Raw genomic sequence first — 20,386 nt, forward strand, 5'->3', positions numbered from 1 at the left:
CCAACCGATAGTGTAGCTTTATAATTTTTGGATTGTCTACTCACTCAACTGCACGAGGATTTTACTTATCCACCTGCATCTCAGACACCACTTCCCCGCTCTACATGCAAAATGAACATACTGTACACAGATACAACAAATAAGCACATGTACACGTTGCAGAAACAGGAGGAGTTGAAGCAATGAACATACAAACACAGGAAAGTGAAAGTGAACAGCAGCATTTATTACTTTTACTTATTCAGAGGGTGGCAGTTGAAGGCAATTGTGATCCGATCACCCAGAACAGATGTTAATCCCAGGTGTGTCAAAGGATCTATTTGAACACAAAAATAGGAAACCCAGAAAGTAATCAAAGTACCGCGTGGCCACCTCTATGAAGCTTAAAGTTTTTAACTTCTGATTCCTCCCTTTTTTTTTTTCCCCGTGTCGCTGCTCAGTCTTGCATTACCTGTGAGGGAAAGGGATTTACAAGAATAGCGAACAGGACCTCCAAACCGGCTTCAAAGATAATACATTTTTATTTCACCATTATGATCAGTTTATTACAAATGCATTAAATAGAAATATCTTGAACTAACACGGTCTATCAGCCCCAACAGTGTTCGTGTGTCTGCAGGGCTGCAGACTTTGGTCACCGAGTTAGAAACTGCAAACAGATGCCATCCCATAGTAAACGTTTGTTTCACTTCTGTTGCTGCTTCAAATGTATTCTTTCTCCGAGTAAAAGAAAAGACACAAATAGACAGATTCGTCTTTTATTTTTTTTTAATTTTTTTTAATTTTTTTTTAAAACATTATGTAAGCGCGAAAGGTTTCCATGTTCTTGAAACAACAGCCTCATAAACGGCACAGCGAACAGGAAACAGGAAAAGACGTTTCGGCTGTTGAATTCGCTTTTGTTAAAGCGCATCCGCGAGGCAGCCAATCACCGACCGCCTTTATTCGCACGCGAAACCGCCTCGTCCAATCGGGAACGCTGTCACTCCGACGCCAGCTAGCTCTCGGTCACATCCGGTCGTATATATGTTGCCACGAGTTAGCGGCGAATTTGGAGAGTGTCCATTTTGAGCAACGGGTCAGCGTCCCCGGTATTTTCACTTAAAGTAAGCATGCTTTCCTGCTGTTGTCTTTTTTTGTTGTTTTTCGCGTATTGAAAAATACACGGGAGTCGTGCGCGTTTTTTTTATTCCGCGATCCTTTTCGTCGTGTCTCCCTCCTCCTCCTCCTCTCCTCCTCTCCTCCTCCCTCCCTCCTTTCCCTCCTCCGCCGCCTTTGCTTTCTTTATCTCTTGTCGGTAGCTTCTCCGTTAGCCGTAGCTCCGCTGTTAGCCGCGCCGCTGCTAATGTACGTTTATACCGTTACGACTCGCGTTCATTGTTGACGCGTTTACGCTCTTGAGCTTTTTCGTTTGTTTTTGTTTTTTTGCTTTCGGGGGGGGGGGGGGTCGCGAGGATGTCGGTTTGAGATATTTCTACTCACCGCGGTACCGACGGGCTCTTAATCGCGTTATTTATTTATTCCTAGCCGTGTTAGCTCGCTAGCCGGGCCTGCTCTCGAGCCCCGAGCGGGTAACGGAGCAAAGCGCGGTCCGCTTGAACACCCGGTTTTTTTTTTTGTGTTTTTTTTTTTTTTTTTTTTAATTTCTTTTTGTTCAGCATCTTTCTGCAGCCGTGTGCAAAAAAAAAAAAAAAAAAAAAAAAAAGCATGACCTTGTAATTTTTTTTTTTTTTTTTACAGCTGCAGTTTTAAATCTTAAAAAGTGCACGAGGATGCATTTCGACCGGTATTTTAAGGAAAACTAAACACGTCTTTATTTAAATTGTGGCTTTTAAAATATGGATTAATGTTTGTCTCCCGTTTTTAAATCATTATTTTTAATCCTTGGTAAGTTTTTGCATTTTATTGTTTAATTGATGCAACCTTCAGTTCTATCTTATAATTGTTTATTTTGTGTGTGTGTTATAATGTAAAGCACTTTGGGCTGCATGCTTTGTAGTTAAATGTGCTGTTTAAATAGTTGCTGGCCACAGAAACGAAAGGTTAATTTGTATCGTTTGTTCTTTGATGATTTGTCCTTTTTTTTTTTTTTGCACGTTTAATTCACACAATGAAGTTGTTTATTTGTAAACTTGGTATCAGTGAGTGGCGGCTTACCAAAAAAAAAGGGGTGTCATCTTTGCTGAAGGGTATCTGTGGTCAAAAATCACATGGCTCACTTATAAAAAAAAAAAATAAGCGGAGTAAATGTATGAATTGATCCAAGGAGTCATTTTAATTGTAGCTCAGGCTGTTGTTTCCCCACAACCTCCCCCCCCACCTCCCTTTCTTTCCCTCCACTCTTTTGTATTTTTGAGACCGTGACATTTTCTGTTGAATTTGTGAGTATTCGGTAAAGACCAAGTTCACTCAGAGTTTGTCTCGTCCCATTTCAGTCCCTTGAAGAACCCACCGTAAGAATGGCAGACGCTGAGACTCTGCTCATGGAGACGTCGGAGCAGAACGGCAACGAGGGAGAGGAGGACCAGAACGGGGCCGAGCTGGAGCTGATGAGTGGGGAGGACGCCCAGGAGGACGCCCAGGATTGCCAGGATGCCCAGGAGGGCCAGGAAGGCCAGGAGGGACAGGAAAGCCAGGAAGGCCAAGAGGGACAGGAGGGCCAGGAGGGCCAGGACAACGGCACAGATGGAGGCAAGATTGATGCCAGCAAAGGAGAGGAGGATGCTGGGTAAGTGTTTCACCACCCCTCCGCAGACCTAAATGATCAATCGGAGACGTACAAGTTTACAAAAAGAAGAATGAGTTGTGTATTCTTGTCTAAACTAAGTTAAGAAATAAACCGCATTGCGTCCCTCGGTTTTCGCAGTAAAATGTTCGTTGGCGGCCTCAGCTGGGACACGAGTAAAAAGGACCTGAAGGATTACTTCACGAAGTTTGGGGAGGTGTCGGACTGCACCATCAAGATGGACTCCAACACCGGCCGCTCCCGAGGCTTCGGCTTCGTTCTGTTCAAAGACTCTTCCAGCGTGGACAAGGTGAGTCCCCCATCTGACCACCCAACACCTGGTGAAACACAAAAGCAGCGAGTCTTCTGCTCAGAATGAAGTTAAATGTTTAAATGCCACTCGCTTCTAATTTACTTCACAAGGTGCCGAAGCGGTGTCCTTTCCGTTGCGCTCTAGTTGTGTAGCGTTGTGTTTAATGACGGTGTGTCCGCAGGTGCTGGAGCAGAAGGAACACAGACTGGACGGGCGTCAGATCGACCCCAAGAGGGCGATGGCCATGAAGAAGGAGCCCGTCAAGAAGATCTTCGTCGGGGGTTTGAACCCAGAGGCAACCGAGGAAACCATCAGGGAATACTTCGGCGCCTTTGGAGAGGTTGGTTTCAGATGGAGTTACTGGGAACATGCAAGAATTGACCATCTGCAGTCGATTTTTGTTGTTGTTGTTGTGCTAAATCTCTCGTTGGTAGAGCATGAAAAGTGGTAGTTGTGAGGAACACTGATCGTTATTACAAATTCAAATCAGTTTGCAGAAAATTTTGAGTGAAGTTTTTGCGCATAAGCTTCCGATCCTTGTGGCACGAGGTTTTATTCAGTGTTTGGTTGTATGTACTAATCCTTTATTGGTGCTCAATGAAGCTACAGGCTAACGAGCGAATGGCTGATTAAAACAAAGTTTCAGATTAATTTGAGGATCTTGGAAAATAACTTGATTCTTTGTCAGATGTTATGTCTCTCATTGCATAGCTGGGTGTCGCTCTGCTACTCGAAAGTTTGTAGAAGTTGACCCAAACGGTGCGCGTGCGGTTTAAACTGTAGACGAGACTTCACAGACGAGAGTTGGACTAGTTTATGCTCTTGGCGGTCAATCGGTGCGCAGAGACTGTATGCAAAAGATCCCGACAAAATACCAACGTGCACATTATACACTTTCGCCCTTTTGCTTCTGTCTGCAGATCGAAACCATCGAGCTCCCCATCGACCCCAAATCAAAGAAAAGGAGGGGGTTCATCTTCATCACGTACAAAGACGAAGCCAGCGTCAAGAAGTGTCTGGAGAAGAAATACCACAACATCCAGGGTGGCAGGGTACGTGCACAGATTCACACGCTGTGCTCACAGCGGTGGGAGTTTTCTGATGCCTCTTGTAGGGGTTGGTTCTCGTGTGGGCTCTTAGACGGGAAGGTTTAGTTGCTCCCAACTTTTGATCCACCAGAGATGAACTCATTGTAGTGAAGCCTGAGCTTCACCACGAATCCTGGGAACTGTAGTTTCTCGGGGGAGCATCTGTTTACATGGTGAATTTCAAAAAGTCGTGGCCTCCAAAGGGAAATGTAGTATATATAATTCTGCACGTAGAGTGTTATTACAATTTTGAGGTACAGAAGTATCATTGTCTTAAAAAAACATATGCCCCCGTTGCCCCACTACCACTTCTTTTTTGCTGTTTTTGCCAAGGAAGTCCTAATTTTTATTTTATTTTTTAAATGTATTTTTATTTTTTTTCCCCATTTCCTCCTCAGTGTGAGCTGAAGGTCGCCCAGCCAAAGGAGGTTTACCAGCAGCAGCAGTACGGAACAGGTCGTGGAGGTGGCTACGGAGGCCGCGGAGGTGGAGGCAGGGGCCGCGGAGGTAAGATGGGGGTCCCCGGTTTTTGTTCTGTTGTACGATACATGATGATAATGGTGGAAAACATTCTTTCCGGTTTTCATTTGACCTCTGCTCTCTGCCTCAGGTCAGAGCCAGGGCTGGAACCAGGGCTACGGAAACTACTGGAACCAGGGATACGGTAACCAAGGCTATGGCTACGGTGGCTACGGTGGCGGCTATGGCAACTATGACTACTCTTCTGGTTACTATGGTTACGGCCCTGGATATGAATACAGTAAGCACAGACGCACGTAACAAAGTGCACAGAGTGTGGATACCGTTGTGGCTTTAGCCTTGTGACTTCAGAAATACCAGTTTCAGTTTCTCTCCCCTGATGCCTAAACTGTGTTTATACAGGTCGATATTAAATACTAATTAGACCGTCAGCATTTTTAGAAGAATTTTCTTTTCTTTTTTTTCTTTTTTTTCCTTTTCTTTTTTTTTTTTTTTTTTTTTTTTTTTTTTTTTTTGCATAAGTGCCTTTTGAAGAGGTAATTTAAAAAAAATTGTTCAATCATGGCGACTTACAATGTTAATAGTCAATCTGTAATACCCTGTCCATTAAAAAACTTCCGTCTGAGAGCATATTAGTGTGATTTCTTCAGTCTGTGAGGATGTGGACTTTGTTTAAAGAAGCTCTATCACTTATTTATAGGCATTTCAAATTTGGAGCTCGAAACTGACTGGGTTTAAATCACCTCTGAAGACGACTAATTTGACATGATTTGGCAAATTTTTACAGGGTAAAACTCAAATTGACGTTTAACAGATATTTCATAGGGAAACCATTTATTATTATTATTATTATTATTATTATTATTATTATTGCACCTTTACAACCAACAATTCAAATGACTTTGTAAAAGTGATGCAGCACTGAGGTGCTTCAGAGGAGATGCATCATTAGATGTAGACTTAACTGTTTCCAGACTACCTGGATCGTGACACCAGCTCGGTACTTAGTCACCAAATTAATGTCAATCTCTCACTCTCGAGTTAATTATAATGTTTCTAAAAAAGATATGTTGAACTATTGCTGGGCGACCGGTCTGAACTCCCACTATCTTTCCACAGCAGACCAGGGCAGCGCCAGCTATGGGAAAACCCCAAGACGGGGGGGACACCAGAGCAACTACAAGCCATACTGATGATCGCTCGGTAGTGCAAGGTATGCCACGGCGAGAACTAGCTATTGTTGTTTACAAAACTTGAGTGTCATTCACGTGCTGTTCAATCCTTCAAATGCACACCCGCTTTGCTGGAGTTTCTCTGTTGCTGTACTCGAAGCATTGATCTCCCCTCTGCAAGACCACCTGGCTTTTTCATTCATCTGTAGTTTTACGTTTCCCCTCCTGCGTGGCACATGCGTGTTGAATTGTGGCGTAGATTCAGTCCCAGCTCTTGACCTGACTGCGTTGTACTAGATGTCACTTGTTGAAAAGATATTCTGTACCTTCTTTTCGATATTTTTATAACGTATTTTTTTTGTGGGGCGTTTTTAGCACTAAATTACAGACTCGACGTTAGACAGACCTGTGCAAGCGTACGAGGTGTGATCACATTTTTAACTCCAAGACGGTGTTCGTCGGTTGTTGCTTCTCGTTATTTAAAGAGTGTTTTGTAGAATAGACTTTTTTGTGCTGCTTTGTCAGTAACCTGTGTGTCACCCCTCAGAACTCCAGTGATCCAGTGAGACCGGAGGCTGGACGGACACACTGAGCCCGACCCAACCTCTTTTATGACAGAAGACCATTTGTACAGACAACAACCGAAATGTAACTTTTCCATGTTTTTTTTTTTTTTCTGTTCTTTTATTTTCTTTTATTTTGTTTAAATCCTTTCATTTTTAGGTTTTACTTTTCCCTTTGGTGTTTTTTTTTTTTATAATTTTTTTTCTTTCTTCCCACCCACATTTCCTCTGACGGAAGTGTAATTTTTACTGTACTTTTTGGTACCTGTTTTGATTCTAATGTATTGTAAGGGTTGTATTTTACATGTTTGCTGGCTTTACAGGTTGAAAATCTTGCCGCTGTAAAGGAGCTTTTTTGACAAATAAAAACAGTTTTCAGTAATTTTATTTTTTTTCTGTTCTGGTTCTTCCACGTACTGGGGTGGAAGATTTAAAAATAAATAATAAAAAAAAAAAAATACATTGTTGAATGGGTTTAGGATTAAAGTTCAGTTGTCAAGTTTAACGTCAATATGAATTTTTGTTAGTTTTTTTTTTTCTTTCTTTCTTTTTTTTTCTTTTCTTTTTCTTTTTTTTTTCTTTTTTTTTTTTAAGTCTAGGAGCTTAAAAAAAAAATCTTTTCCCCTTTATGCGTAGACCAGTGTACCAAGAGGGAATTTTAACTCACCAGGCGACAGATTCATTTCAAAACTGAAAATGTCTTCAGGATATTATGAATTTACTAGTAAAGTTGACATCTGAAAAAAATATGGATCTGTAGGATGTAATGGGGGAGGTGGGGGGGGATGTTTGTGTTGTTTTAGTGCTACTGGTTTTAGAAATGACCATTTCTGAAGTTAAAGGTCTGTTTTTCTGAACAGGCTTCAGGTCAATGTAGTCTCCTTGGCCAGTGTCTTTAACATTTATAGCTAATAAACGTTCTTGTTTGTAGTGATCTTTGCATTTTTAATGTTAAACAGTACTGTTAATCCTGAAGAATATAACCAGCATTAGTTTGGATGTTAAATTCAAACATGTTTTAGGGCTCAAGTAAATTATTCCTGTTTCCAAAAACAAACTTAAACCCTTGAGGTTTATCAGCAGTTTTCTTTTTCTTTTCTTTTTTCTTCAATGAGTAATACAGAATTTTCTGTTCTTTGAAGTCTTGATGGTTAGTTTGATTCCAATTTGAACCAAATGGCTGATTTTTAAAGCTTCAAAGGTTGTTTTCCACACATATGATTGATAGGCTAATCTTGTTGAAATGAATGTTTTGTTTGGGGTTTAAAAGATTATAAAGGTCCCATTTCACTCACTTAAATATAAAATCATCAGGAGTTATTCTTCAGGCAGAATGGCCCGGTCTGCAACAGTGGTGGTGCTCTGTCTAAAGTTATGGACACAGCCTAAAGTGGTGAGGGTAGTATGAAAGGTCAGGGGTCACCATAACAAGGACAGTCCAACTTGGCAGTGGGTGCCTTCAATATCTGCAGTAAACATTGAACTAAACTGCCAAATTGACAATTTAATTCGAGGGAAAATATAAAGGTTTTGTTAATATGAGAAATTGTTGCTGACCGAGAGAAATGAGGAATCGTGAGCGTTCAGCGATCATCGTAGCCGTGACACCTTGAGGTGTTGCGAGAAGAAACGTCTGTGGGCCGCTCACTTGCGCTTTGATATATAAATAGATTCGTGGGGTCGTTGGAGTTTCCCACTATTCATGAAGTTGGCGGTCCTCCCTTCCGCATGATGAAGTGTCCTCGGGCAAGACACCAAACCCCCAAGTTGCCCCTGATGACAGGCGATCACCTCTCCTGCTGTCGGTGTGTGAATGTGTACATGAATTATATATATTATATTCATATATTATAATACATATATTATTTACATATGTATGAATTACATTAGATGAGCGGGAAAAAAGTTAAACCAAGTGTAAGCAAGAACTTCCACAGTATGTAGCTGCTGGTTTACAGGCCAGATGATTACATCTCTATTTATCTCTATCCTCTATTTATGTATCCCTCTCTCTATCAGTTAATTAATTAATTAACATATATATATTGTGGAAGTTCTTGTTTACACTTGGTTTAACTATTTTTCCACTCGTCTCATGTAATTCACATCAGTGTTGATGTAATACTCATTCTGGCCACAACGCGGCGGTCTGGCGCTGTTTGCCCGCTCTATGTCGGGGAGAGGAGGAAGTTTTTTTTTCTCCATTGAATTAGGAAAACTGAGTTACGAAATGTTATCCCTTAAAGTACCAGTGGGCGTAGGAGGACTTCATAAAGAGAGAGCTCGGGAAGTAACGCAGGCTTTGAGGAAGGTCTCCTAAATGGAGAAAAGGAGCAGTGACGTTTTCAAAATCAGTTAGAGGCAGCAATACACCAAAGCCGTGTCTGGTCTGCCGGAAAAAGAGAAGTAGAAGAAGAAGAAGCACCGACTCAACCGAAATCACGTGTTTGAACATTTAAAACCAAAAAAAAAAAAAAAAAAAAAAAAAAGTCCGTGGTTTGAAAACGCTGACAACATTATTGTCCGTTTGTTCCTCTTCTTGTGTTTGCGATGAAAGAAGCTCGCATTTTTCACTTACATTTTTACAGTCAGCTCGTCATTTATTTATTTAGCTTTGTTTATTTTTCTACGTGGGACTCAAGTGAACGGTAAGACTGTCGTACAACTCGTGTTTTTAAATGTTTAACTTTCGGCATTATCCATGATAACTTTGGCCAAAAAAATGAAAAGAGCTGGCAACAGTCGAAAGTAGTAATCAAAGTGCAAATGCCACTGTAATTTAATTTGCTTTCAAAGTTAGTTAATTGACTGGTGTTGGACGTGTCTGTTCCCAGCCGCTAGATGGCGCTGTGTATCCGTTTGGTTGACTAGATTTGGGTACTGTAAATACTGATTTTAGATATATTAACTTATTGTGGTTTATTGTTTTCTTCACAACCAGCGCTATTGAATTTGTCAGTTATTTTTTATGTTGAATTTTGTGGCACTTTTTCCTCAGGTGGTTAATCCTTTAATTTTAAACCCCCTCATGTGACCGATTATCAGATTGCAAATGTTTCTTTTATAAGATTCATGGATCTAAATCTGAATAATAAATTCAGATTTATCACAAAATAAAGCTCTTCAGTAAGGAAAAATGGGAAAAGCCTCATTGTGGTTGAGACCTGGCAGGATGTCCATTTTTGTTTTTGTGTGTAAAGGTGGTCCTGAGGAACATACTGTATCTGTACGTCATACAGATTAAAAAAAACAACAACAAATGTAATTATTGTCGAGTCATTTTCTGCCAGATGCATTGGTAGGAGTCCGCTTCAAGTTCGGTATCTAAACTCATGAAGGCTTTGTCAGCACAAGCCAATTCTTTGAATAACTCACTGTCTCGTTTGGCCGAGTAAAAGCACGACAGTGTCCTGCACTCATTACAGTTAAGTATTTAAAAGAGCAGAAAACCAACCCACAGTGAAATTTGCACATATTTACATTTTAATGAACAAAATCACATCATATTTGCACCATAACGTTTCATTTCAAGGAGTCTCTGCGAGTCTTTTGATTAAACCGAGTCTATATTTCAGCAATTGCCGGCAGTCTCGGAGCCTTAAATCTTCTGGACTGCCTGCTTGAAATGCGACATCCCGACGTCCAGACGCACGCCACGCCCGTCTGACCCCAGAGGCCCGTGTGTCTCTCCGCTCGTCTGTCGGCCGAGAACGCGCCTTCGGCGATCTGCTTTGCTTCATCCGTCTTTTTCTCGGCGCACGTCTGTCTGTCCTCGGCTGTCGTCCGGCCGTTCACGACAGGAACCCGCCTGATCCTGAGCTCCTTGATGCAAATGTCAGCGTGATTTAGGACCTCTGAACCGGAGAGAGAGCGCGGACGCACCGAACAGTCGGATTGCGCAGACTGACATCTTGTTTTCTTCTCTTTCTCCAGACACCCTCCGCGGAGAAGCCGGGCCGCGGTGAGGAAAGAGTCCGTCTGGCCGTGCAGATTCTCCAGGCCGTTGGAGATCCGAGGGCCCGGCATGCCTGACATCGTTTCCCAGCAGGAAGGCCGTTGTCGGTGGCTTTTTCTGCTGCCGTCCGTCCCACCGCGGGTCCCCCGAGGTCCCCCGAGGTCACCACCTCTGCTGCTGGAACGCAGCAAGAATTAAGGTACCACGGTGTTGTTTACCACATTTTGAAAACAATAGATTATATAAACTGACATTATATGAGATTTGTGAGCTGACTGGTTTCCATTTGGACGCACACGAAGGCTTCTGAAAGATTGTGAAAGTTTTAATGAAGGTCTTAAAAACCTCTAAAAGACTGCTGCTGGAACAGTTTTTGTGTGTTCATTAAGTGTCCACCAGGGGGAGTGAGAGCTCCCGTGTAGAAACACTGCCAAGCTCGGTCAATGCTAAGCAACAGTTCTTTAGAAAGCTGTAAAAGTTGGCTTCAGTGTTCAAATGAACCAGCGGAGTTGAACTAACCGGTGGCTGCTGAAGCTGTCGTTGCGGCGCTGTGGTCCGGAGTCAGATCTGTTGTTTTCTGTGTCGGGAGCCACACAGCTCAGGGCTGAGACAGTGCAGGATGTGGCAGATAATGGATGGATACCCACGGCTTCTGGTTGCAAAGGTGGCTAAAATAAAATATATATATATATATATATATATACGTGTAGAATATGATAAATAATAAGGAAATCATAAGAAGCCACTGTAGAAGTGGCTGAATTCCAACAATAGTCTACTTTCTGATGTGGTTGAGGTTTGATGACAGCAATCAACCCAGCTCTGAAACATATTTAACCACGACTGCTTCACATATTGGTGAACCAGTATTCATTTTAGTATAAATTATTGTCATGGAATTCCATGAACCTCTCAAACCAGTGAATCAGTGATGGTAATCGTGTCAAAAACTCATTTTAAACTTGCACTAAAACCAAATATGTCAAAGAATATGATAATACATTACATGATGATACAAAATCTGATTTTTTTTTTTTGGGGGGGGGGGGTTGAAAGTAAAATAATGCACAATGCATCGTGATTTTTCCCTTGAATGGAATTATGCAGACATGCATTAAAACACGGATGCATTTTTTTAAAAAAATTTAAAATCGTGCAACAGTTGTGCAAACCGCTCCTATGTATCAGTACTGGAAATCTATAAATCTATATGTATAACAGAATAAACCACCACATGGATGTAGATTCAGGTATTACCAGATTTCAGTGGGAGATCCTCGTTTATTCCTTCGCTTCGCTGTGCTTCCTCCGCTCAGGACGGGCCGCTTCGATTCACTGCTTTTAAATACACACACACACACACACACACACACACACACACACACACTAGGTCAAACTCCCACCCTCTCGCCGTGTGTCACTCATCATCCCATTCTTCATCTCCTTAATTTAAAACAGAAAACATAAATTCTGCGCGAATGACGTAGTTTTTGATTCTTAATTTTTTTTATGTCAATAAATATGTCCAAACTAATAGATATAGAATCTGCGTTTTATTCTGAAAACAAAAGCTCAGTTGTTATGTGGATGTATCTGATGTATCTGACTTCAGTGGCTGTTATATTTTCATAAATTTAATATTTTAGAACTTCAAGTTTGTGTTAATTAAATTAAAACTGCTTATATACATATTTTTTTTTATAATAACAGTGAATAAATTACCGTGTATAATGTGGTAGGAGTCGTTTGTCGTGACAAACCAACACAGAATTATGACCCAACTTTCCCCTTTAGATATTAGAGAGAATTTTAGGGTCTTTCAGCTCATTATTTTTCTTTTACGTGTACAGCTTTATTGTTTTGGTTTAGTCTCAATGCTCAAACGTGTCTCCAGCAGCTGGAAGCATCGGTTTTTTTGTTTTTTTTTCATAAACCTTCTGCCAAACGTCAAACAACAGATAGACAAAGTTAGTCCAGGGTTTTGTAGGGAAAGAGTCACATATTTCCCTCAACCTAAATTCCTGAAGAATAATGATAAGCTTAAACTGTGTTCACCGGTTAAGTAAATAAGCAGCCTACTCGATGACACGTGCGTCATAAGGAGAAATCAGTGTTGTGTTTACAGCACTCAACCAAAGTGCAAAAAAAAAACCATAATTAATGCAGGTTTCTGCTCGCATATAGAGCACCGTTGATGAAGTGCTTCAAAATATTTCCGAAATAGAAAAGCGCTTTACATTTCTTTCAAAACATATTTTTGTTAACTAAACAGTGGTATCTCAGCAGCGTTGCTTTAGCTTCTCCCTTCATAAGTGAATTAAAAATAATCTAAATAATCTTCCTCTGTACTCATTTGACTCGCAAATGAAGGAGGCCACCAGGGAGAAAAACTTTGATTTCCAAACAAAAGCTCTAGAGTATGCTGAGCGTGCATGGACTGTAACCTCAGTCTGCAGGGCTGTTGGCTGTTTGCTCTGGTCACGCATTTGCTCTCTGGGCTTCACCTCCTGAGTTCAGCAGGTTTATCTGCTGTGGAAAGAGCAGGGCGATGAAACGTGTGTGCCACATGACGTCATTGAAAAATCAGTTATTGCAAAAAAAAAAAAAAAAAAGCAGCAAGGTTTTGGAAATCGCTGCCTGCCTGTGTGTTTGAGCCCATGAGATGAGCTGTTTTATGGGAAAGCTTAAGTTCCTCCAGCTCTGGTCTCGATTTCTACTTGACTGTGAAATTGTACAGCCTTCGCCTATTCTGTAGGCATCAGATAATTTTATTTTCTGATCCTCGGTTGGCTGCTTAAAGGAGCCCACGGTTGTCGAGTGGTACCCGTAGACTCTATATAAAAATTGACATAGCTACCAGGTCTGAAAAATTCAGTCAGTACAGAAATGCCTGAAGCTGCAATACCACAGAGAACTCGTATATCGAGTCGGATCCGTCCTCGGTGCCATTTGCACATGGGAAGGCAGCCTGTGGCATTAAAATGGCTCAATCCCTGGAAAAAGATCAAAAAGAACCAAGCGGACCTAAATTATTATGACCCACGACCCAAATCTTTGTCACAACTTGTCATTTTCAGCGTGTCGGTTGCAGCTCAGAGGTTGTTCTGTCCTGTTGCGACAGGGATTTTGAAAACTGTAACACATAGATAGCAAAAAAAAAAAAAAAAAAAAGTAGGACACTGTCACCTGAAATGGTCGGCCAGTGGCGGGTTTATACCAACACTCGAGATCCAGTGAGTCAGACCTCAAAGTTTGAAGGGTCAGAGAATTGATCCAGCTGGACATCAGCACACATTTCATAATGACAACTCTTCACCTACTTTATTCGAACCAGTCAATTAAGTCAACCAAAGTTCGGAGTGTTTTACGAGTAGAAGACTCAGACTTTTGCAAGTGACACAATTACTGTTTAAGCGTGTAACAAGATTTGAAGAAAAGGCTCCTTTGTAATGTCTGTTTACTGCTGGGTTCGTCTTTATTACTTTTTCTCCCAGGAGCCCAAATTCTTGCATCAAACTGTCAAATTGAGCAAAGTTCTCAGGTGCAAGTTGGCTGTTCAGGCGAATCTTTTTTTGTTGCTGTGCAGTGTAAATATTTGCTATACATTTCGCTTTGACTCTTAGACGATAGTTTAGCAGGAGGACTTGTAGCATGTAACTTCTCTACAACCATTCCCTCTCTCTTCCTGTCACTGTATGGCCTTTGGTTGGGAGCTTCAGCACCATTTTCTTATGGTTTCAAGTCACTAATACAATAATGACACTGCTGAATTTATCTTTCATCTTGTGACTGAAATTTGCACACAAATGGAGGGCAACATTTATTCATAAATGGCATTTTTTTTTTATCATTACTTATACGATGATCAAATCCAGCAAATTTATTACGATATTTTGCATAATCTGAAAATGATGGCTCATTATTTTATTTAGAAGAGGACATTTGAGCATTTAGCGCTTTCTTCAAAACATCAGATATGGATCTGTGATGCATTTTTTCCCCATTATATAACCCACGACTTTTTATACCCTTTCATTTACTGCATTGCACTGCTCTGATGCACGTGCACGGTTAAAAGTTCGAAGTCAAGAGCACGAGACTGTTGAAAGTGTTCTCAGCTATTTCTTTGAAGATTTCCCCTAAATCATGTGCCGGTTGGCCTTCTAAAAGCTGCAGTTCACATGTTCACCAAAAAGCAGTCCATTCGTAGAAGTTACCCAATCGTAGTCCACGGGGCGCGAGCCGGATCGTAGTCCACGGGGAGCGAGCCGGATCGTAGTCCACGGGGAGCGAGCCGGATCGTAGTCCACGGGGAGCGAGCCGGATCGTAGTCCACGGGGAGCGAGCCGGATCGTAGTCCACGGGGCGCGAGCCGGATCGTAGTCCACGGGGCGCGAGCCGGATCGTAGTCCACGGGGAGCGAGCCGGATCGTAGTCCACGGGGAGCGAGCCGGATCGTAGTCCACGGGGCGCGAGCCGGATCGTAGTCCACGGGGAGCGAGCCGGATCGTAGTCCATCGGTGTCAGTTTGCTCGGTTTCTGCTGACTCGTGGTGGTCATCGGTTTAGGTCAAAGAAAAGCTGCCAAACGCAGACTTTTATTGGCTGGCACCGACGTCACGGTACAACCGCTATTGTACAGCCGTTCCTATGTCTAATGTCAAGTTAATAGATAAAACGAGCAATATTTTTTTCTAAATGTCAACAAATTTTGTTTGTAGCCAAAGTTGAATAAAGTATATTGTTCTCTGTGGTTAAATATATTGGAACACATTATGACGTGTTTCTTCGTTACATTGACAATTAAGACCGTTTTGAATCAGTTCCACGTGCAGCATGCTGCTGCAGGAAGCATGCAGTACAACATCACATGCATATCAATGATTAGTTTATTAAAATACAACAAGCGCCGCTGTTTATGTTTAAGTAACGTTTGCCGGCAGTTGAGCCTGAGGAGCACGAAGCGGCGTTGGAAGGCATTATGTTCATGCAATTTATTTGTATAACGCCAAATCACAACATGAGTAATCTCAGGGCACTTGGCAAAACAAGGTCCTTACAACAGAACATTTTATTATGACAGAAAGGAATTCAATAGAAAGCCAGACACGGTGGTGGGCGGCCGTCTGCGAGAGGAGAGCAGAGAGAGAAAAGAACAGCATAGAGGTTTCATTTGAAGGACAGTTTATCGCAGAATTAGCACAAGTCTTTCTTCGTAGTCCTCAAAACCTTTTTGCTCAACATATCCAGGTTATATAGAGGTCAACTGTACGTGACACTCACTCCCTCCCCATCGTGTTAACGTTTGACAGCTTCAAAATATATAGGTGAAAATATAACCTCAGGCATCTGCATTCTTCTCAACCTTAGCTGACTAACTTTGACTCTGTCAAAAGGCTGAGTGTTTGATAGCAGCAAAGATTTTTTTCATTTTTATAATCATTTTCCGCATCGAGGTTTTTTATGGTCTTTAGCTCTTCAATTAAGGTTTAATTCTGAGGCAAAAATGTAAACCTTTCCCTGTCGCACTAAAACGAGAAATCCCATCTGTCATGTGGTTGAAGCAAGTGTCAGTATTTTAATGGACCAGACTTTGTCGAACTGTAAAAAAAAATAAATGTTGCAAGTGCATATTAAACAAAAAGGATCTCTGAAATGAACTTGTAATTATTCAAACAAAACTAAATTATAACGACAACAAATTAGAATTTCAGTTCGAGGGTCTATGAGGGAGCTCTCAAGAAAATAGTGCTCTCAATTTTAGCTGGAGAATACACGCCGGGAAGGAATATGTCCTGCAAAAGTATCACCGCAGTTTATACGAACACAACAAGGTCAAACAAACAAGGTCATCTACTGCAGAAGACGACTCGTGTTTTCTTCCGGTAAGAATTGAAATAGACAGCGAACCCAAATGAGATGCTGATTATGAACCGGCCGCTCTCTAAGCAGGTAAAAAAAATAAAAAAATAAAAAATGTTATTTGTCTTAGAAGCTTTGTGCAAAAGTGTAAAAACTCAATTATCACCTTTTTGCATCATTGATCTTTTCAAAAGATCTGGTGACGATGCCGAAGAATGCCTGAAGCACTGACGGCTGCTGATGATCCACCATAAACAAACACTTTCAACTATAACCAAGTTACATTCATGTGAGTAACTCCTGACTAAAAGTGATATTCTATCAACTCGATCACGTAAAACAGGTCCTCCGTGAGATTCAGGTGTAGCAGGAATTCAGGGCATGGCAGCTCTAGACAGAGATTAGGAGGAGTTTGTCTCTCTTTTTTTTTTCTTTTCTTTTCTTTTCTTTAACAATAAATGTCAATCAAATCTCTTTCCATTTCATCACTAAAGATCACATGCTTTAGTGTGGTTTGAAGCTCTTGTTGTGTAGGAATGGGAGAGTTTTATTTGTGATTCCAGCTCAGGTCTTCTAAAGGAGAACAAAGGTCTATTTATTTTGGATTTCTTGCTCAAAGAAGAACAAAGAAGCTTCCTTTCTGTCACAAAACCAATAATTGACGTCACCTCCTCTCATTCATTTGTTCAGTGAAGGAGGAAGACTTGCTGGCTGAATGACCCGACCCGGCCATTATTATTTACTGTACACGGTGAACCACTGATGGTCTAAGCAGAGGTCGCTTGTTTTCTTATGGGGGGGGGGGTATGGGTGTAAAATCAGGAGACCCAATTGCGAAGCCAATGTCGGGAGGCCGCGTCATCGCTTTCAAAGGTTTTTGTTTTCTCCCACCAGAATAAAAGACGTATATGTATATATATATACATATATATGTATATATATGTGTATATATATGTATATCCTGTATGTTTGTATCCTGTACAAAATCAAATCATACCTGCAGAGCAATGTTGCATTTTAGACATGAAGCCTGGACCCCTTCAGCAGCTCCTCCTTTTTTTTTTTTTTTGCACTGCTGGTCACGACAAGTAATGACACTGTGTCACGATAAGAAAAGGTGCTAGACGAACCGGTACGTCCCGTTTGTTCTCCTGCAGGTTTATCTGAACTCAACAATTGGACGTTTTTCAGTGCTGACTTCAGCTGTGAGAGGACGTCCAAGTCAAAGCTTTCTTATCGGCAAACACAAAAGGTGAGACAATAACTACTTTAATATTTGATCTATTTGTTTATTAGTTTCCCTGTGAAGTCAGTTTAATGAGGACATTTATAAAAAAAAAAATTAAAAAAAGGAAATTACTGTTTACACGTTAATTATCATAAAAACTAAATACCTTGGCTGAAATATATGATTTCCATTTAGGATGTAGGAATCCATTTATGTATAATTTATTAATTCACAACAAAATTGCAGAGATGCACTTTCTTTGTTTTTGCAATCACATTAAAAAAAATATTTTGTAGATGAATTATTATTATTGTTAAATTTGAATTATATTACACTGAATCACGACATAAGTTATTACAACTGAACATAGTAAGGTGAGACCCAACAGTTCCCCATTTTAATGTAGTTCACTTGTCAATATGTTTCTTCTTATCCACATACAGGAAGTGTTTCATTCAATTTTCTATTCATATCTCCTCTCTTTTTCTCAGCTGTTTGTACTTATAAACCATTCAATATCTGCATTCTCTGAATGATAAAACCTAGAATAGAAATATGTTTTTGTAAAATCCCTTTTTTTTTTGGTTCTCAAAGTTGTCCCATCAGGAATAAGGCACACGGAGCCGCCAGCTTCTGATCTGTTTTTGGGTAAAAAGAAGTGAACAGCCAGTTGTTCGACAACAACCTTACAGTTTATCTTTCTGTATGATTATATCTGACACATGGACCATTATTAAACATGTAATATGATCTCCTGCTTCCTCCTTTAGACTTCATGATGACTTCCAAAATGGTCATCCATCAGCCGCAGCCTGTGATGGATGCCCAAACCTCGGACGAGTGGGCATCTGGGATATGTGACTGCTTCGATGATGTGCCCGAATGTACGTGTTGATTTATATTCAAAGCATATGAACTGGTTAATATGCTTATGTGTCACATATTTAACCAACTACTTTTAAAGAGCAATTTTATGAACTCAACTCCTCTTTGATGGCATGTGGTATATTTATTTTCATGTATTTCTTCCGGCTTAAGGCTGCCTTGCTTTCTGGTGCTGCCCATGCTTCGCCTGTAAAACCACCAAGAACTACGGTCAGTGTCTCTGTCTTCCCCTGCTGGACATGTTCGGCTTCATCCCAGCCGTCACCATGTCCATGAGGGTCTCCATGCGACAGCGCTATGGCATCAAAGTAAGGCCACCGTCTTCTGTCTGTCATATATTGACCATATTGACTGATTGATTGGGAACACATTTTTATGAACTGAAATTTTCCGACAGCCATTCAGTCGTCCGACACAATGAAATCTGATATTTGAGTGTTTTTATTTGTATTTTCTTTGACCAAATCCCAAATTCATTTGGTGAAAACACAGAAAAATCTAAAGTAAATTCAACTTCATCCACATCATCAAATCTCCAAAGTCTCAGTTTCATTCAATAAAACATTTTTAAAATTTGTAAACACGTCCAGCCTGGTAAAATGCCAAAAGTTGACAAGTTGAAACTCCAAACCAGAAAAACAACTGTATTTTTGAAATCTTTTCCTGACATGATTCAACAAGATAAAATCTAACCATTGAAAGGTCACATCCGAAAACAAAATGTGACTTTGGAAGGCAACAACCAATATTATTTTTTCAAACAATTTTACTTTTTTTGTTGGTGTTGTTATGGATAATTCACGTCAATCATCAGGTTCTTCTGTCACTATAATCCTTACTGATAAACTAAGGAGAACCTTATTTTAAAATGGATGTGGGATTTATTTAAACATTTCTTTTTTTAACTCTAATTCAATAATGTAAAAACCTCCGATCACATCGGCTCACCTGTTGACCTGACGTCGCTGTGATCCGTCCGCAGGGCAACATGTGTAAGGACTGCTTGTTTGCGACCTGCTGTAATTCCTGCACCTGGTGTCAGATGTCCAGAGAGATGAAGAGGAGAAACATCCAAGTTGTTTTGGTCGGTGCCAAAAACACATGATCTGCGCCTGCGCTCTTCATCCTTACCACCGGGGTTTGTCACATATTTCAATAAACTACAATCTGCATGGTATGTTAATAACATTTTGCTCCACCCTTTGAGAAGGTGTTGAAAAAGGGTTTTGTCTTTATAGAGATAAATATGTTCCCGTAATATTCATTTATTGACCTCAGCTGGGATGCTAGCATGCTAGTAATTTGAAACTTTGTTTTCTTGTACTTTATTTGTATTTTATGATCAGAAAATTTGCTTAACAAGTTTTATCCAATCTTGTATTTCTTTTATTATGTGGCACATATTTACAACTGCTACTGCTATGAAGTTTACTTTTTTACAGGACATACACATGCACATTTACTTTTGAAAAGTATACCTATTTTTGCGTTATGTTTAATATGTTTAACAAGTTGACTTTCATAAAATATTTTCCTCTGTTGTCAATAAAATTAATTAAAATGCAGATAGAATGCTGTTATTTCTTGTATTCATATAGGACACTTTTAATAGAAGGTAAACATTGTGAAATACATATGTTAGTCACAAATGTATAAAAGACAAAGGAAAAACATTGCATGGAGAGCAGTAGAGTCATCTGCTTTAATTCAGATTCTTTAATTCAACTGAAATACTTATTACCTTCCACAGCCACTAGAGGGAGTCACGCTCTTCACAATGAGCCGACAGCTTGTTGTGATTGAGGTCATAGTGGGTCACACAGGATCCAACCGATGCTCTTTATTTTCTCCTGTCATGTCTCACCTTACTAGTCTCCACTCGTGGGGGACAAAATAATAGAAACACCATACAGTGTAATATATTTAAGAAGAGTAAAGCTTTCTCTATTTCAACCTCTGTACGTTGTAGAAGTACGAAATGAAGACATAATAGTTCATGCTCATTTACCATAACTTACTTTTGCAGCTTCTTTGGGTAATTATGATTAACTCTGTATTTCACTGCTTAATAATTTCCAAGAGGTGTCTTGGAAAGAACCGTCCGGCTCTACTTGTT

General features: G+C 40.4%; 2 protein-coding genes across 6 annotated transcripts; both read left to right on the top strand.

Annotated features, from left to right (window-relative positions):
- The first annotated feature begins 996 nt into the window (after positions 1–996).
- On the top strand, positions 997–7,271 carry LOC138196159 (heterogeneous nuclear ribonucleoprotein A/B-like). 4 transcript variants are annotated; one of them, XM_069145948.1, is made up of 9 exons: positions 997–1,106; positions 2,436–2,728; positions 2,867–3,035; positions 3,220–3,378; positions 3,959–4,090; positions 4,525–4,633; positions 4,737–4,886; positions 5,726–5,819; positions 6,326–7,271. In XM_069145948.1, the coding sequence occupies exons 2-8, from the start codon at positions 2,460–2,462 to the stop codon at positions 5,797–5,799; spliced, it is 1,062 nt and encodes a 353-aa protein (XP_069002049.1). In that variant the 5' UTR covers positions 997–1,106; positions 2,436–2,459; the 3' UTR covers positions 5,800–5,819; positions 6,326–7,271. The 4 variants fall into 4 exon arrangements, with proteins under 4 accessions (XP_069002049.1, XP_069002052.1, XP_069002051.1 ...); XM_069145951.1 differs by having other exon boundaries at positions 1,002–1,106; positions 2,446–2,728; XM_069145950.1 differs by having other exon boundaries at positions 1,022–1,091.
- A 3,095-nt stretch (positions 7,272–10,366) lies between these two features.
- On the top strand, positions 10,367–19,835 carry LOC138196160 (cornifelin homolog B-like). 2 transcript variants are annotated; one of them, XM_069145954.1, is made up of 6 exons: positions 10,367–10,495; positions 17,315–17,409; positions 17,980–18,033; positions 18,156–18,269; positions 18,424–18,578; positions 19,253–19,835. In XM_069145954.1, exons 4-6 carry the CDS (start codon positions 18,161–18,163, stop codon positions 19,373–19,375), a joined length of 387 nt encoding a protein of 128 aa, XP_069002055.1. In that variant the 5' UTR covers positions 10,367–10,495; positions 17,315–17,409; positions 17,980–18,033; positions 18,156–18,160; the 3' UTR covers positions 19,376–19,835. The 2 variants fall into 2 exon arrangements, with proteins under 2 accessions (XP_069002055.1, XP_069002053.1); XM_069145952.1 differs by lacking the exon at positions 17,980–18,033.
- The last annotated feature ends 551 nt before the right edge of the window (positions 19,836–20,386 follow it).

Source organism: Embiotoca jacksoni, unplaced genomic scaffold, assembly GCF_022577435.1.
Source record: "Embiotoca jacksoni isolate LCO1_2020_lvr unplaced genomic scaffold, fEmbJac1.0.p SCAF_13, whole genome shotgun sequence".
NCBI lineage: Eukaryota > Metazoa > Chordata > Actinopteri > Embiotocidae > Embiotoca > Embiotoca jacksoni.

What these genes read in the sequence shown, in the direction of transcription:
- LOC138196160 (XM_069145954.1), top strand. Translation starts at nt 18,161, where the DNA reads ATGATGACTTCCAAAATGGTCATCCATCAGCCGCAGCCTGTGATGGAT. An exon ending in CTTCGATGATGTGCCCGAAT is followed by an intron (nt 18,270 to 18,423) that starts GTACGTGTTGAT and finishes TTCCGGCTTAAG; the next exon opens with GCTGCCTTGCTTTCTGGTGC. An exon ending in GACAGCGCTATGGCATCAAA is followed by an intron (nt 18,579 to 19,252) that starts GTAAGGCCACCG and finishes ATCCGTCCGCAG; the next exon opens with GGCAACATGTGTAAGGACTG.
- LOC138196159 (XM_069145948.1), top strand. Translation starts at nt 2,460, where the DNA reads ATGGCAGACGCTGAGACTCTGCTCATGGAGACGTCGGAGCAGAACGGC. An exon ending in TGGAGGCAGGGGCCGCGGAG is followed by an intron (nt 4,634 to 4,736) that starts GTAAGATGGGGG and finishes TCTCTGCCTCAG; the next exon opens with GTCAGAGCCAGGGCTGGAAC. An exon ending in CGGCCCTGGATATGAATACA is followed by an intron (nt 4,887 to 5,725) that starts GTAAGCACAGAC and finishes ATCTTTCCACAG; the next exon opens with CAGACCAGGGCAGCGCCAGC.